Genomic DNA, 18,694 nt, shown 5'->3' on the forward strand with positions numbered 1-18,694 from the left:
TTTCCAATTTGTATCCCTTTGATCTCCTTTTGTTGTCGAATTGCTCTGGCTAATTTTTTAATGCTCTTAACAGCCAGGGGAGGGCAATGCAGTTATAGAATCCACTTAAAAATAAGGGAAACTGAGGCCAACTGTTAAGGAGTTGGGTGTGGCTAAATGAAGAGTCAAGTTCGTTTCTGCACTCTTTAAACTTCCAAGTTCCTAACACAGTTGCTAACACATGGCTACTGTTCTTTCCCATTGTCAAGTCAAAGCCGCTCTCTCTGCAATGTGGACTTCAGAAGTGGAGAGAGGCTCTTGCTATTCGAGCCCGTAATGTAAACCTTGCTCCAGTTGAAACAAATTGACGACATTACTCAAAGGCAAACTGAAAAGCCAGGTCTATGCTCAATCCCAAGGGTGAGTTACTTGGCTTGAGTAGTGATACATGGGAAGGTGCTTTTCTGGGTTAAGATAAAAACTCCTGGTATCACATCTCGCTATCGGGCACCTCATCTCCAGCTCCCTGGGCCAGAATTGCAACCTGAAATACTCAGTGGGCAGAAATGAAACTTTATAGAAATTGGGTGATCATCACCCTTATCAGATGAATATGACGCCATCCGCAGGATTTTAGCAACCTTGTGTGTAGGGAAGGGGGCAGTCTGAGGATCGTAGGGCTTTGTAGCTTCCCTGCCCAATGCAAGTTGGCAGGACAGTGGCACAGCTTTTAAGATCCTTCTGTAGCATATGTGCAGGCCAGTCATAGCAGAAGCGCTGATATGGGAAGCAGACCAGATAGGCACCAGGGCAGGAAGAGAAAATGAAACACCAAAGTAACACTCTCTATACCATGGGGGACACAAATAGGTCTACATCTACCTAACACATATCTGATCATTAAACATGAAAGCAGAACTCTGCTACTAATAGATTCTTATCCCAATCTGTGCGATTGATCAATAATTTATACATGAACACATGCTCCTCTGTGGCTGGCTTATTTGAGGGTTTTTAAGCAGCAAGATTCTAGCTGTTTAAAACCACAACCTTTATCTGCAGTTCTAGTCCAGAATGACTTGGGGGACAGGGACAGGGAGGGGTTCAAATCTGAAATGTCATCATACCAGGCTCTTCTATTGACTGTAAAAATGGTATGATATCTGCCTTTGTAAAACAAGAGTGGATAGCAACACGGTTTGGCTGTTATTTAGAAGATCATTGAGATGAGCATGTGTGTTATAAAATGAAAAGTTTCTTTCCTCCCTTCCCTGCTTCCTCAAATCTCTTCCTCTTCCTCATAGTCCTTCATCTGTAAACCCTGCTGCTGCCCAAGTGACTAAACCAGCAGTGTCCTTTGAGGAGCTATCATGTGCAGCAAATCTATAAACCCAGACCTCAAATTTTAGCATTGTCATTGTCCTAGAAGGTGTTTTGGATTTGGTTAGTTGGCACAACTCAATCCTTATTGGGGACAAAAATGTCAGTGAAATTGTAAAATATCTTTAAGGTATTGTGTCAGGATAATCTATTTGTTAATAGTGTTTTATACTTTTCTTCATTTATAAAAATGAAGATCACTAAAATACACAACATTCGGGTTTCAAATGAAAGTGGAGGGACACTGCTTTGAGCTGTGTAAATTCCTCAGAGTGCTGGCATCATTTATAATAGATGTACAAATTCAGGGTGTGTTTAGTGGCCCTTGTAACTTGCAGCACTAGAGATGTTTCTATGCCTGGAAGCTTGGCAGCATTTTCAATGTTACTGTGTTTAAATTGGCGCCTGTGATGTTATGCAAGGGCGCCATTTTTCTGAACTTGGAAATAGAAGAAGGAAATGGAGAGATTTTACTATAGTTCATATGTGGGTCTGTGTCTTAGGGGAGAAGTAACTTTACTTGGAAAGGGAATAGTAACACTCTGTAAAGTTAATAAGTATCCACCCTCTGTACTGGGGACAAGAAATTACACAACTGGTATTTTATGGAACTTTGGCTGTATTTATAGGATCAAAGTGACCATTTTAGCCAAACAGGACAGATGATATTTCAGATAAGCAACAAAACTAAAGGGGGGTGGCGGCTGGGCTTCATCAATCAAAGCAGACTTTGAAAATCTCAAGTTTGAATGTCTCTGAGCTGCAACTTCCTCATCTGTAGAGTAGAATAATCTACGTGAGCTTGCCCACCACTCAAAGTTAATATCAATGGTGAAGCCCTGCGAGTGCTAACCAGTGTTCAAATCATCAGGTATTAAATGCCAAGTACCATCAGCTTCCATTACTGTGCCAATGGGTGCAGTTCCTGTCTGCATGAGATGTGTTGTCTGGTTAGCCTGATTTTCTGCACACATGTACACACACACACACACACACACACACACACACACACACACACACAAACTGTGCATAGGAGTATGTCTACGTACAGACATTAAGGATAAGCTCAAGAAGAGCAAAGGGAAGGGCAGGGAGTGACTCAATGACAAAGACAGAAGAGTCTGAGACTGGTCTGAGTTTTCTAGACTATGCTAGAAACCATCAGCTTCATCCAGAAGCTGCATCTTTTCAGAAAGGAACAGTGTGGAAGCAAGCAGAAACTTTCCTGAGGAAGAAATACCAGGAACATTTCACCTGCATTTGCATTTCTGCCATGCCCCCATCTTGGGAGGAATCATTTTCTTCTTCATCATTCTTATTCCCATCTCACATTTATTCCCCCTCTTACTCTGAACATCAATTAGCTCATTTAAATTCACCGCAGCCCTCGTGAAGTGGGCTTTTAAAAATAATTATTATCCCCAATTAAAGTGGCAGAAGCCTGGAGTTAGGAAAAAGGATTTGCACCCAGAGGTAAAGAGCGAAACCGGCCAAGGAGCTGTGAGGGTCCCTGTATCCACAGGCAGTGTTGCATCTGAGCCCAGAGCTACCTCTAGGGTAGGAGAGGGGAAGTCAGCCATACTCAAAAAGGCGAAAACTGGCATCCATTCATTTAGTTTTGGGGAGTAGTAACTGGACTTTGAACACAATTATCGTGTTGTAGAAATGAATTGGAAAAGACAAGTATCTTGGCTTTTCTTCTCACGGTTCTGGCAGGATAGTTCAGATCCTGAACAGTCCTGCAGGAAGTTTAATCAGTACCACAGAAAGCTTACACAGAGATGGAATTCCACTCCTCGTCATGTGCAGATAAGTTTGATGATCCACATTTCTGTCCTTGTGACGTCACGGATCATCACCACGGAAACATCTGTGCTGTAACAAATGCTGGCTTGCAGCACCACTGGCCATGTTAGGGAGGAGAGGAAACTGGCTCAGCACGATAAGGCTCCCAGTCATGAAAGTTCACTCCAACCCTCCTTTGCCACGGCAGCTGTACTGTGGAGAGAAATACAAACAGCGAGTTATTTGCAAAAGCGAAAACCATGGCCCATCAGTTATTGTTAAAAGTTGGGCAAGGTTGAAATGCAGCTCAAGTACAAAACACGGGTTCTTTCAAAAGTCACTATATATGCTCTCTTGCATAATGACAGTGGAAATCCTTCAGGGCACTTCTGCCCAACTACTTGTACAAAAACTGTACATGCATACAGCAGGAGACACGCTCAGGAACTCAGCCAGGCTCTCGGAGCAGATGTGAAACACCAGAGTGGCCATGGTAGGCTTTCCAGACTTGTTTGATGAGTCAGTCAGTGGCAGCATGAGTCCCCACAGAAATGAACTGCTCAGAATTAAGTGCTGACTTGGGGAGGAGTCATATGCTGTGTGCACTGGTGGGTTATGGGTGGGAATCTAGCCTTTAGTCCTATGTTGGCTTGGGCTATGGTTGGCATAATATTTTGAATTAGCAAGAGGGTGACATGGTAGATTAAAGGGGTGGTAGATAAGGATCACAGATAGGAACAGATTAAAATGACATGTGCATTTGCAAATGCCCCAGTGAGTTTCATTACTTCTTATACTAACTTTAGTTAGAATTTAGTTAGAATTCTGTTGCTGACAAAAATAAGATTATATTAAAAAATACAGATGCAAATTCTTTTTATAAACTAAAGAGCTGGTAGTGCAAGGCCCATATACTCCAAGGGCAGCAGTTATATATACTTCAACAGTATTCTTTTCCTGTTGAAGTAATTCCCTGCCTACTCCTGTGAGGACTTGCTTTGTAGTCCTTTTGGCAGGATTTGAAGGTATCAGTCCTAGCAGATCTCCTGGAATATGTAGGGTACCTCATAACTGGCAGTTATGGCTAACAGTTTAGGCTTGATTATTTAAACATGGCCCCAAGATCTGTGCTATCCAATAGAAGATGGAGTTTTACCAGTGTGCTGTCCATTAGCTCTTTATTCTGGTAATATAAGTAATATGAGTAAGTAAAGACATTTTCATAGTAATTAAACATTGAATAAGTTATTTGTGGATAGTGGCTCCTGCAACTGGGCTCAACAGGTTAAATAATGGGATTGAATTATAGTTAACTAGTTAACTAGTTTATTGATGATAAAATATGAGGGCTAAACTCTGAGCCTATGCATGTACACATACCCTTGTCATGAGAGTAGATTGTGTGTGTGTGTGTGTGTGTGTGTGTGTGTGTGTATGTGTGTGTGTTTATGGCTATGGCGGTGGTGGTGGGGAGATTCACAGCTTAGCACCATCTACTTCCAGAATGGGAACCACCCTTCATGACCTGGCTAAAATGTTTGCAAGTTGAAGGGATCGGAGAGTGTTTCTACCCACACTTTCTAGCAACATACTAAAATCTGGATAGGAAGTACCATTGTTCTCTGCCATCTAAGCTGTTCAGTGGAGGCAACTACTTAGACCCAACAGCTATGCCAATATCTGGAAAGGCTAACTTATTTGATGGTCTGCCGTGTGCACCCACCACATGGTGTGGAGTGAAAGGGTGGATGGGATGTCCACAGATGGGTGCTAGAGTGGATGGGATATCCAGAGATGGGTGCTAGAGTGGATGGGATATCCAGAGATGGGTGCTAGAGTGGATGGGATGTCCACAGATGGTTGCTAGATTACTATGGGGCCCTTCCTTCCTCCATAGCAGTTATTGTCTCTCACAGTTCTCTTCACAAACATACATAGAAACACATCTACTGACCATGTGTCTGTAAAAACTGATGAGAAAGGCTCTAAAAGATCCTTCACTCGGGCGACATAGCCATATATTTATCTCAGGTGTAGCTGGGAAGTTTCTCATGCCCCTCTTCTCTAGGTTCTTTGTCAGTGAGGGCAGAGGTGGTGACTCTAGACCCACCCCAGGCATTGCCTCTTGGTGGGCCCCTGAATGCTACCCTGAATGCTCCCATAATCCAACCTGTCCAGTTGTAAGGTTCTGAGGGCATATGCAGGGAGCACCAACCGAATTCAGCTCCGTTTATTCAAGATGGATATATAAACTGCAGCCTCCCCCAGGCCTTTTCCCAACAACAACAACAACAACAACAACAACAACAACAAAGTTTTTCAAGAAACATACAAAGCATAACAGAAATGACAGTGAGAATAGTTTCAGCTAATTGGTTTTAAAATGACTAATACTAACCCTCTTGTGGTGGGAGGTGGGGAGCAAAGCCCAGGTGTCTGTCTTCTGCCTGAGGCATCCATTCAGAAACATACATCATCTGTATATATCTCATGTTTGTTGCAAAGTTACCATACTTATCTTCCTGTTCTGCTTTTTCAGGCAAATGTCACCATCCATATCTAGACTGACAGACAGTACATTAAATAAACCCTCAAATTCAGTAAGGAGAGTAAACCTTGGGACAAAAAACAAAGAGTAGATTTGAAATGCTTTTAAGCTTTTTAGCTCATTTTTTTTTCACGTGAACCAAGCCAGACCCATGTAATGTCAAATCACATGCACACATCTCTCCTTTCCCTGAACCCTGAGTCCTGCTCCCAGAGCTGAAAATTCATATTCAACTGAGGAGAGGGAAGCCTTGGCGAACAGATGGAGCGGAGTTCAGCATAAAGGTTTAATCCTATCAGACCGATTCCTGTATGGCCATCTGGATAATCCCACACACACACATTCACGTCCCGTTAAAAATACGACTCCAGCCAAGATTAATGTCACAGATTTTCCACTGGACATGTTCATATTTGACTTGATGATTGTCCCAGCCCAGGAAGATTGCTTGTGAATAAAGGCTAGTGTACTCCTTGAAGAAGTGGTTACATGATTGTATTGTTGTTGTTCAATCTGAAAATGGTTTCCCCTTCTCTTAATATTGGGTGTTCGTCGGTGTGGATGATTTCCACTGCTTTGCCTCCCTGGCTCTCCTTCCTCAAACTGTTCCTACAGCAGGTTAATTAGGAGAAGAGGGTCAAAATCATCGTGTGCAGAAAAGTTTCCCTTGTTGGAAAAAAAATTATTTACTCATGGTGTCATCAGAGGCAAGCAGTTTCACTACTGCTGCGACAAATAGCACAATCGGATCCATGAATAATTCATGCTGCGGGTTTGCCTACCCTCCATGCCTGTTTCCCCATATTACTTAGCACTGGAGTGGCTGACAATCACAGAACAAGGGGAGGAGAGAGAACGCTCGTGGCGACATTTGCCTTTCACTGTTTCACAGTTAGAATTCTGTGCATTTTAATTCCTAGTCACATGTGCAAGGCAAGTTGGAACTGAATGTATTCAGCCCTCCTCGAGTCACAAAATTCTGAGCTTCTGCTTGTATTTAACAAACAATTTTTGTATATTATGAAACAATGCTATGTTGCCTGTCATTAAATCCAAAAGCCTTCAACAATCTTTCAAGTGCAATTTAGAAGTTATAGGCACATCAAAATGTCAAGATTTTTTTCCCCATTGCTAAATTGTTTAAACAGCCCTGAAGAGTGAGAGTGAACAGAGTTCTGGTTCTTGGAGAGACAGACTCAGACATTCAGAAGCAGTTGCCCCAGAAGGTTCCAGAATACGGTTGTGACCACACTTATGGCCTTCTCTTGCTCAGGTGCCGCTGTGCTCACTGATGGCACTTGGAACTTCAAAAGAAATAGGAAAGCAGAAAATGAAGTAGGAAGTGGATAGGTGGTGGGCTAGGTCTGTGAATGGCAGGTGGCGTCACTTGGGCCAAGTAGAGGATAACCGCTTCCTGCCTTTATAGGAACAGTCTTTGGAGCAATGTTTCCATCTAGTGACTGGGAGGTTTTGCCTCTCCTCCTTTTTCAGAGCCATTAATGCTGTCAGAGTAAAGGGTTTTTTTGCCAGATGAAGTCACTTTGGGATAAAGGATGCAAAGCGCTTGAAAGTCTCAATTTCCTCATGGAATATTTAATAGGTTTAATTGCGTCTGGTATTGAGAAATCTCTATATCATGGCTTACATTTCCCTTTAAAGTGACAAACACCACACACACACACACACACACACACAGAAAGAGGAGGGGGGGAGGGAGTGAGAGAGGAGAGAGAGAGAGAGAGAGGAGAAGAGAAGAGAGATGAGAGAAACTCTTATATATAAAATGCTGTAATTCTTTGCAAAGCAACATCTAGATATTTTGCTAGACAAAGCAATAAATGCAGATCAATAGCAAAATGAAACACACTCTAATAAGTGATAAGATACTTAACTACACAGTGCGATTGCAGAGGACCATAAAGAAAAGCAGAACCAGCCTCCCGTAACTCCTCAGAGCTGCATGTGTTGCTGCTGTAGCCTTCGTGACAGGGCTGCCACACTTGGTCACTTCCTAATAGAATTTGTTTCTTATGAATTAGGAGGGGGACCTGTAGTGGTGTTTGTTTGCATTCTGCACCTGGGACTGCTCCCCCATGGGTGATAGATGTCTGATGTAGTGTTGTAGCAGCTACTAGCTTCTCAGGCACACTGTTGGAGGACAGCTGGTCCAATATCAGATCCTGTGCAGGGTGAAGACGGAGATGGCCAGCCTTACAACTAGTGGCAAACCCTCTTGTCATTAACTGCTTGTTTGGAAACTAAGGAAGACTTGGGGAAAGTAATCATTGCCCTCAAAAAAAGCAGCATGACAAATTATTGCGACTACTCACTGGGTTAAAATAGGGCTCCTCCATGGCCCAAGAACTTCTGGAATGGGGTTACTCCCAAACACAGCATCACTCAAATCCAGCAGATAAACAGGAGGGAGTTTTTATGAGCAGACAAAGGAGCTCAGTTCAGACTGGCAAGATGACTCATCAGGTAGAGGTGCTTGCTGCCAAGACTTAGCAGCCCAAGTTTGATTATGTGCAGCCCACATGGTGGAAGGAAAGAACTAATCCCCTCACGTCCCGTCAGGCCGATCCCCCTGTGGCCACTCTGCCCTCTACACACATACCCTGACATAGGTATGCCCCCATGAACAAACAGACAGACAGGCAAAAAAATGTTAAAAATTAAATCAAAGGAATCCAGCTTACAGGTTTTGTGTTTTCTGCCAAGCATCAACCATTAGAACATTAACAGTAAAGGCATTTCGTATGAAACAGTTGTGATACATTTCCTAATGAGCATTCATTTCAGACAAATGTCTTTAAGAACAAACACAAACAGTGACAACTCACTTTACTTTGGGATGTTCTGGCGTCAAGTCTACCTATTCAGTCCATTCAGCTAACACATTAGCAAGTAGCTAGACTAAAACACTTAGGGAGGCTTTACAATAAAACTCAAGACAAACTCTATATTATAAAAACAGACAAACTCTAAATGGTGAACACACAGGGCACTGTATTAAAGAAATGAACTCCAGTTAACAGGAGGCCAATGATGATAATAATAATGAATGATTATGGCAGAAACTAGTGTACAATATATCGGATACAGGTCAGCATTTCCTGTGAATTTTGTGTCAAATCTGTGAGACCTCCACCTCTGGAACCTACAACAGTCTCCATGGAGCAAGTGACTGTACTAACTGGTAAATGTAGAATGATAGAATCGATGTTAGATGAGTTGTTGGTCTTCACTAAGATACCAATAAAAGCTGGTGCCGTGCTTGCCATCTCCTTTGGGAGCCTTAGGTACCTGTTTTAAGAATTGCTTGTTCATAGAGGGTTGGTTAGTGGAACGTTAGAAAAAAGAGTCTGATCTGTCTCATGCATAGACCAGAGAGCAACTTTGTACCCACTTCACAATTCGCAGTGAATACCATTAAGAGACTTAGATTGTGATTTGAAACTTCGTAAATTTGTACATTTTGCCAATTGACAGAGTATTGTTTGCCCATGGTATACAAAGAGGGAGAAGGAGGGCGCAGAGCCATACAACACATCTCTACTGAGGCTTCTGGCATGGGGCAAAAATGGCAGCCAAACACTCATTTTGGAAACAAGGTCTCATAGACCTTGAGCCTGGGTCATCGTTATGGCTGCCCTAATAAGTGAGGCATCGGTCAGCAGCCCCAAGGACCCTGCTGATAGGCATGCACACTACTAATTCATCTCAATGGGCAAGCACCTCTGAGCTCAATTAACCCTTATTCTCAAGGCCACCCATAAACCCTGAGGTAAACACCACTCTCGAGCCCCTGGCTTTCTATCAATGAAATAGGTCATTTCTACTGGAGGCCGAGCTTGTAAATTCACCTTGCTGATCAAGAGCTCAGTGCTTCTGGTTGCAAGGGAGCAGGCAGGCCTAGCATCATGTAGCATTGATTCTGGAAGCCAGACAGTTTTAAACTGCTGAGGGCATCTGTGGTTTCCTCTGCCTTCTGAGGCGATTTGAAGAGAATATACATGTTCTGGAGGTAGAAGAGGTGATCAGAAATGTCCCCAGTGCAATTGTCTGTACACACGCTCCTTACTGGAAGCTGAATGATCTCTCGCTATTTCCTCTTTTTTTTTTTTTTTTTTAGTTTTTTTTTTTTTTTTTTTTTTTTACATTCTTTCTTTTCTTTTTCTTCTCACAGCAGCTATTGTTCAAAAGCAAATTGGAAATCTGGTAATTAGGCCCTGACTCACGGTGTAGTATTAAAGTCCTGAGNTTTTTTTTTTTTTTTTTTAGATTCTTCCTTTTCTTTTTCTTCTCACAGCAGCTATTGTTCAAAAGCAAATTGGAAATCTGGTAATTAGGCCCTGACTCACGGTGTAGTATTAAAGTCCTGAGCCAAAGTTCAACACCCTGAAATGAAATTTAAACCAATTAATCTGTTAGATTTTTATCGCTTGTCCGTGTTTTCTCAGCAATTCCCCCAGCACGTGGCCTTTGATCAACTCTCATACAAACGCTAAAATGTGTGCCTGCTGCTAGCAAGACGGAATGACATTAACATGGTCCTCATAAAACAATCAGAGCGGAGAGGCCCTCAAACAGGCAGGGCATAGTAATATTTAATAAAAGCGCACACATAATCTTCAGAATTAGCATTTTGTGCCTTGCAGTACCTTTGGGAGAAGAGCTTTTATTTGTGGAGTGATCATTATAACAAAGAGGCGCTACCTAATAATTCCCACTTTAATTCTGCAATGTGCCAGGAGCATTTCAGAACCATTATGCTAAACTGGTGGGGTAATCATGTTATTGTCACAGTTTGAAGGAAGGAAAATCTCGACTTTGGTGGCTGGCGAGGGGTGGGAGAGGCATTAGAGAAAAGAAGGGGGAAAACTTTTATTTTTAATGAAATTTAGAACCAGCAATGAGTCTGTTGCCCTTGTGGACAGAGTGTGAAAATGTGCGGCTGGAAAGAAGTCTTTCATTAATTAAACCATGAGTTTTTTTTTTTTCTGATTTTTAAAAAAAGTAGTCCTGCTTTCAAATTTGCTCCTCCACTTCCCATTTCATAATGGTTTTTTTTTGGGAGAAAGAATGTTATCGATTATCTCGGAGTATTATTGAACTCTGTAAATCGCCCCATTTGCGAATTCTGCTGAATCCAGCTAGGGTGAGTGCTTACATAGTGAACTCTTTCTCTGCCTCTGTGAGTAGATGGCATCAAGGCAAGTGAGGCCATAGCTGCTCAGAGGATCGGCCAGCATCCTTAGACAACTTGCCAGTGGGATGCAGGAGAGTCCCAGGGTCTCCAAGCCGCCCGGCTGATGTTAGGCGCTTGGCTGGATTCTTTTTAGTATTGATTTGCTTTAAGAAGTACAAAAATCATCACGTGTCCTGCTTCATTGAATTCTTTACTCATATATTACCATAATATATGCTCAGTGGAAAAGCCTCAAGCCATATAAACGTTAATAGAGTAAAAATTAGTAGCCTTCTTCTCCTGTCAAACCCAATCCAGTCATGTTCCCTTTTCATAAGGACCCACTGTGGACAACTGATGTGTATCCTGTCTTCTAGACCTTTGTCTAGAATACCTGGTCACATGTAACCTGGAATTACACACACACACACACACACACACACACACACACACACACACACACACACTCACTCATGCACATAAAGGTTCATTAGATATAATTTTTCAAATTATTTGGAACACTTTTTTATTAGTTCATAATGTTGTTACCTTTTAAGATTTTCTTTCTGAAATCCAGAAAGCTAGTATCGACATTGGTTCCTTACTCCTAGGGCTCAATGTTTTTTCTCTGGCTTCTGAACAGCTGTTCCTAGTGTTTAAAAGCATGGCCATGTTCCCTAAGTTCAAGTGTTTCCAAGTGTGTATATATATATATACTATACACCCATACACTCTACACTCTCATTATCCCTCCTGTCCAAGCCCCCCACATCCACATCCACCCAGACTCCTCCCCCCACAAACACACACATACAGAACTTTCTACTTCATTAATAATAAGTGGATAAAGCAGGACAGGAGTCAGGTATAAAGTCATCAGGTCTTGACCACGTGATTGTCAAACCCCTCCCATAGACAGATTTCTCTTGGATGCTCCACTGTGTTCTTCCATGTCCTTTTATGCTCTGGTGAGAAGTTTGGAAGAGACATCAATTGTCTGAACACTTATGTCTGTATCGCAAACATATGATATAAAAACAGAAAACCTAAGGTTAATAGATGCCAACATGAAGATCATTTTGCATTCCGCACGGGCAAACACAGGCCCAGCATTTAATAACAACACTGGAGTCCTTGTTTTTCAACTAGATGGGGTTCTAACATCTAGTTTGTCTAAGCCAATATCTAATATTTACCCAAGGCATCCAGAGAGAGACAGCAACATCTTATGTATGGGACCTTAGCACCTAAGTATATTGACTTATAAGTCAATTTTTAAAAATTGGGTGATATTAACAAAATGTTTTCAAAATGGTTGTATATTATGAATGTTGCATAGTTGTTAACTGTAGCTTATCTGTTTTAGAAACAACTTGAAATCCTACATTGTATTATGTCATTACCTCAGAAGCCCTTAACTGTGTGTGTCAACCTTTTAGTTTTTAAGAAAGCTTTTGTGTAAGAAAAAGTCTTGTGCCCTTGAGACACAGATCCCCACCCCCATCATCTCATGTAGCAAAATTGGACAAGAATACAGTTCAATCATAGATCCTTTATATGTTCTTGATTAATTGCTTTGTTTGGGGCTAAAATTCAGAAAAGTAAATACCCGAGCTGCCCCGTTTCAGCTGCAGATGCGTTCCTGTGAGTTCAGCCAACACCAAATGTTTGGTTTGGATGTTTTTAGACTTCTCTGTGCAAGGTTTTGAGGATTAATTTGAATGAGGACCAAGGCCATCCCACTTGTTTGTGTGGTGGCACGTGAACACTGGTCCCCCTGGGATTCACTTAATGTTTTCTTTGCTTATTGCAGAAGTTAAAACAGGAGACTCTGCCAAATTTGACAAAGTCCAATACTAATTATTATTATTTTCTCAGCACTTCCCCCTCACATTTAGAATTAACTGCTGTTCTCTTTGGAGGCAGCGTTTGGGAAGTCCTCCTTGAATACTTAACGTTCCTTAAAGAGGACGGTGTCCCCTCTCTTCTTGCACAATATCTTGCTTGCTTTTCAGCCTTGCTGAAGGTGCTGTCTGTAATCACTATTGCAGTAGTGCTGCAGTAATCACTATTGGAGCACCAGCATGGTGCTGATGGGTTAAAGATTCTTTGTGGTATCCAGGTTCTTTCAGAGAGGTTTCAGAGTCACAGTCCTTACCATCCCATGTATGCTAGTGATTCTGTTCAGAGTACTAAATGCTCATTAGGAGAACCACCTCCAGTCCACTTGCGGCAACGACAAGCTTTGCAAATGATTTCTCACCTCCAAAGGCCATTTGCAGTAAAAAGAGGAGAGATACAAGATCTTGGAAAAAGTCAGCCCTAGGTTTTTATGCCCAGGAAACACAACACAGCCAAGGTCATGTAGACAGTTTGTGGTTCAGCCAGGCCACAGCTATTTGTTTGCATAACTCACCTCAAGTGACCTGAAACTTTGGATATACAAAATGGGATCCATGACATGTACTTGAAAATAGTTGCAATGAGTTTTAGTGAGGGTTGTTGCTATGTTAATGTTACAGAGAGAAAAGCATGGATCAAGGATCTTTCCTGCTCCAGCCTCCTGCTCACCCTGTTAGCTTTCCATTGGACAGGAATGTTCACCCAAGAGTGTTGCAATTCCAACTTCTTGAAATACATTCAGCTTTGAAGCAATTCTATAAGGCTTCCACAGCATTCTAAACTCTAGCATTGTTCAGTTTGCCTTCTGTGCTAAATTTCCCAAGCTTTCAAGGAAGATTCAGGTGCAATACTATATGCATCTCAATAGAAACAATGACAAGGGTGTCTTTAAGAATGAAAGTTGCTCCCCAGGATTCTGGTCCTTATGTGGCTAGGAAATGCTGAGATCTGGAGGGACTTTCTGTTAGTGAAAAGATGAAAGATTTTTTTTCTTTTTCTCAAGTCTCCCATCATTAAAGTTTGGTTCTAACAGCAGACTCCTTCTCTTTTTCATGTGTGTTGAAAAGCAGCTACTCCCTGTATCAAAGCCATCAGCCCGAGTGAAGGATGGACGACGGGAGGCGCGACTGTGATCATCATAGGGGACAATTTCTTTGATGGGTTACAGGTCATATTCGGTACCATGCTGGTCTGGAGTGAGGTAGGTGTTGTCTGAACATTAATATCTAATAGCTTGGTCTAGTTGCAGACACTGTCTATACTTGAATTTCTAATAGAATGTGTAGGATTTAGTGGTACCACTCTGGGTGGCCCTCCTCTAGTCCACAGAACTTTGGAAACTGGAAAAGATGAACTGAGTTTCCCAGGAGGCAAATTCTTACTGTTGGCATCACTTCCATCTAACCCATGAGCACCACCAGAGCTTTCTGTTTGGTGGTTTGTCCTCTTGGAGTTGCCATAGGTTGAAGGCTCTTTTGTATAATGGCAAGTGGAAAGAAGATACAAAATTATGAAATATATAGGAAAAGCTATTCAAACCTCAGCAAATCAATTATGTGTGGATATTTCATAGATGGGATCTACTGTGATTTGAGCTTCAGAGACTCCTATTCATATGTCAGTCATAACACAGGGAGCTCCTGACTTACTGACTCAGTGACTCTCAGCCAGAGTGAGTCACCCGGAGACCCTGAAGAGCCCAGGGTTTTTCCACAGTAGGAGCATACAGCTTTCAGGTACTTTATAGTGTGACTCCCACCACATGACCATGACTGTTCTGTGTGTTCAGTGCTTTCATCAGGGTGATCTGACCTGGATGACATGCCTGGGAAACCATTAGCATTTACTTGCGACCTCAAAACAAGAGTATCATGATTTCAGGAGGTTATAAACAGACTCCTTTGTTATCTGAATATGTAGCTTAGGTATCTTATGCAGAACATTCAAAGTCCTCAGTTATCTCAAAGTATAAAATCAAAGCAGAGTCGGGACTACAGGAGACCACAGAGGTCACTCCATCCTACTTGCTTACCAAGTAGTACTACCTGTTCTGTTTTATGGAGTCTTGGGATCTAAGCAGTGTGCTCAGCACTTGAGAGATTGTAACACCCTTCTATGTGGACTACAACCAGCAACCTCTTGGATGTAGTTTTCTTGTTAAGCATCTTCAGCCTTGGAGACAAATAGTCATTCAACTGAGAGTAGTGACCCAGAGGGTTCAGAAAGACCAATGTGTTTATATACACACAGAGAAGTGAGGGTCAGCCTTGGAGTGGGAAGCAAGCTTTGTGACCTCTGATCCTACTGGTCTTAGCAGGTGCCACCACTTGGCTCTTCTAGATGCTCTGTTTTCTTCTTGGAGGGACCACAGGAATGAGCTGAGAGTTGGCTGTAATAGTCGAGCATGTTTTTCCTGACTAACAGACCGAAGTGGATCCTGTCCATTTTAAAGCTATCCACACACTCTCTGCACCAGCAGCCACCCACTTGGTGAGCAGTCACCCTTGCCAGCGTGCTGCGCAGCCTTGGTAGTTTAATGCTCTGGCTAGAGCATCAAAGCTCTTATAAAGCTGAATCAGAACCAGGCTTCTCAGTCCATCCAACTAACTGTTATCTAAGCTAGAACATTCTGGGATAGAAAAGTGTACTAAACCTGTCCCTGCCAACTGTACTCCATTTTCCCCTGGAAGCATCAGGGACCACATGAGAAGGATCATATCCATGGCTTATTTTGTTGCCTGCTGGTGTCCTCAGCCTGATGGGAACAGTGGCCCCATACAAGATCAGGCTTTTCTAGGTTTTTGAGAGCCACACCTTCAATATTTCAATCACTTTTATGGTTTATCAAGAAAGATAGGAATGGGAAAGAATAAACTCAAGGTGCTTCCTTGATGTGTGTGTTACGAAAATCAAACAAGGACTGGGGTAGGAATCAGAATGGGCATCAAGTGTCATGGGCTTGACAAAAGGCAGTTGATTCAAGGCATCCTGAAGGTGCCCAAGGAGACGCTCTCTACCTTAGGTTAGCATCTAACCTAGGCTAACCAGATTGCTTCAAAAGATCTGTCTCCACATAATGAACTTAATAGAACACATGAAAAGGAACATCCACCGAAGCAGAGCATCTACTCTCTTCCCTCCCTGGATCCCTACTGCCACTGCCAAGTGGGTACCTGAGTCCTGCTTCACATTGCTCAGGCAAGGTGGCCTACAGGAAGACAGCATCAGGGCATCTGCTGGTTCTTTGCTCTTCTCCTCCTTTGAAGTATCCTAGGGAGCTATGTCTTAAGTTAGGAGTTCTGTCTTGGTAAAAAGCTCATATTGCAATCTCTAGGAGAACTTAGCAGATATCCTTGTAGAATTAACAAGGTCACATAGCCAGGTAGTACAAGACATCAGATCTGATCCATATAGTGTAATCTTTAAGAAGTAGATGTCCTATTACCAAGAGCAAATACAATCTAGGTGAGGGAATAATAAAAGAGAGTGGACATGCAAGGGGAAAAGGTACAGAATAAGCCAAGTGCTACCATAGCAGAGAGTCATAGTGAGAGCCAGGGTAGAGGTGATGATGGCAGATAATAACAAAAGATAATGAAGCAAACATGAAATCATGTGGCCATCTTTTGGTTTTGATGGGGCAAAATAACTCATCAGTCAAGTTCAAAGCCATTTTGTCAGGGCTTGGTTTGGATAGGATCAGAGCTCAATAGTGTAAGATCTATGAAAAGAGCTCTAGGAAAATGCACTTTGAGTAGCTGGCAGTCTTTGAGCCCCTACTTCCAGCCAGGCAGCATGTCAGGTGTTTGTGATGGCTGTCATGCAAGCCTGGGGATGGCTGTTCTCTTTCAGGGACAGGAGCTGGAGCTTAGGGGACAGCTAGTAAGTTGGTCTGCTACTAAGTTTTTCAGTGCTAAGGAAGGAAATTCTCGGGTTCACACAGAAACTCTCAGGTTCACTTGTGGAGGTCAACCTCACAACGATTTTTGCTTTAACCTGGACCATGGTCCTCATCTGAAGATCTTATCTTCCAAGAGTTGTGCCCCCCCCCCCAACCCCTTGCCAGCACTGCTCCATGCTGAGGGTGTCCCTATCAGTACTGTAACCTTTGCCAGTCTTATAGAAGTGACATGTACACTCTCAAAGAGGTAAAAGGGAGACCCTTTGCTTTCTAGATGTGTGTGTTCTGTTTGGAGTCATTAACTTCTATGGAGAATTTATCCTTTTCAAAGCAAAGACCCACGCTGTAGCCAAGGAGTAAGACAACTAACCAGGTTGGGCTTCTTCTCTTGAAATGGGTCCCTGCTTATCCAATGTCTTAATTCCTAACCATATGATTGGTGGACACGCTATCTGTAAAATCCAGTTCATATCATCTGAAGTAGATTTTTTTTTAAAAAAAATCTTTTTCTCCATTTCCCTGACTCCATAGCCTGGATGGAGAACCGAGGCAGGTGAGCCAGGACAAGCAGATAGTGATGTAGGTTAGCAGTTGATGCCATTACGCACAGTCTTTTTTTAGCTGAAGAATTAAAAAAAAGAAGGAAAGAAAGAAAGAGGCAGAGAAAATAGGACCAGAGTAATTTACCCTCACAGTACTCTCCCCCAACCACATCATCTTTTGCAAATGAGTAGTTTAGCTTGGCTCCCTGCTGTCCCTTGAGGGTTGGGAGAGAGAGAGAGAGAGAGAGAGAGAGAGAGAGAGAGAGAGAGAGAGAGAGAGAGAGAGAAACTCTGTGGGTGCCTCATGAGTGCGCTCACCCTCACAGGACTCTCCTGATTACATTTTCCATCCTTTTGTTCTTTTCTTTTTTATTGTTTCTTGCCCTTTTCCCTGTCCTCCCTTTCACTCGGTTATTTTACTGGTATCCTTAAGGTCTTCTTCCCTACTCCCAATTACTTAGAAGAAAATGCATTGTAGTGTTTTATGTCTAAATTGAGGAAAACCACCAGGGTTGATGAGAGCTAATGTTGAATGTGGGGGTGAGTCTTTTTTTTTTTTTTTAACTTGACCAGAAATGGGCTTGATGCTGTTGCTTTACCACTCACAGGGCTGTGGAGCAGGGAGGGGCCTGTGCTACTGTTCTCTACAGATCATCATCTTTTCAGTATCTCTTCTGAATTCCTTCAATTTTGAAACAATGAGTAGCAGTTGGCTTGCCTGCCGGTTGTCTAACACTGGGAGAGGTACCACAGGCAATTAAAGTCAGGCTTTGTGGGATCTGGTGTTTTACTTGGAAAGACAACTTGCTCCCATGAAACAAATTAGAGAGTTGCATAACATTTATATAATCTAGTATTAAATTTGTGGCTTGCAATTCATGGCAAGGTTCTAGAAGACAGAGGGGACAGAGGCATAAGAAGGAGATGGTTCGAAAACCAATCAAGTCCCAGTTATGTTTGGATGGTTCTGTGGTGGATATTTTAGGCTGTCGCGATCCTTTTATTCAATTACAGAAATAACAAGGAGGAGGCACTCTAAGGTACTTTATTGGCCTATTTTGTTTGTTTGTTTTGTTTTGAGTGTAACCTTAGGATTGTTGGGCAGGGGTGAGGGTGGGGGTTGGGGATTGGGTGGGGCATATTATATTCCAAGCAGTAGTGTAGATTTATAGGGGTTAGTCTTGGGCAAAAAGAGTCAAAACTGGGCAGTAACTCTTGTCTTATTGCTCAGAAAATAGGGATTTATTCAGTGTTGGTGACTGGGCTTCAGTTTCCCCATTTGGAAAGGAAGATTCTACACTGCATCTTTTTAAAAGCCAGTTGTGGCACGATTCCTTTTCTCTTGAGCATTCTCCCCAGAACAACGCCACTAGAGCCAAAAGTGGACAGAGATGCAGGCAGGAGGGACCTCCCTTCCCTTCCCTTCCCTTCCCTTCCCTTCCCTTCCCTTCCCTTCCCTTCCCTTC

The 18,694-nt window shown here is 42.5% G+C and overlaps 1 protein-coding gene across 5 annotated transcripts in view; it reads left to right on the forward strand.

Moving 5' to 3' along the window:
• The window catches only part of Ebf1 (EBF transcription factor 1), a 390,034-nt gene that overhangs the window by 276,744 nt on the left and 94,596 nt on the right, over nucleotides 1-18,694 (forward strand). For 3 of the 5 annotated variants that reach the window (XM_021175729.2, XM_021175730.2, XM_029483664.1), the window contains exon 9: nucleotides 13,856-13,986. In XM_021175729.2, the coding sequence (XP_021031388.1) occupies nucleotides 13,856-13,986 (131 nt within the window). Of the gene's footprint in view, nucleotides 1-13,852; nucleotides 13,987-18,694 lie in introns of all 5 variants that reach the window. The other 2 variants (XM_021175728.2, XM_029483663.1) reach the window with 1 other exon arrangement.

The sequence above is a fragment of the Mus caroli genome, chromosome 11, assembly GCF_900094665.2.
Source record: "Mus caroli chromosome 11, CAROLI_EIJ_v1.1, whole genome shotgun sequence".
NCBI lineage: Eukaryota > Metazoa > Chordata > Mammalia > Rodentia > Muridae > Mus > Mus caroli.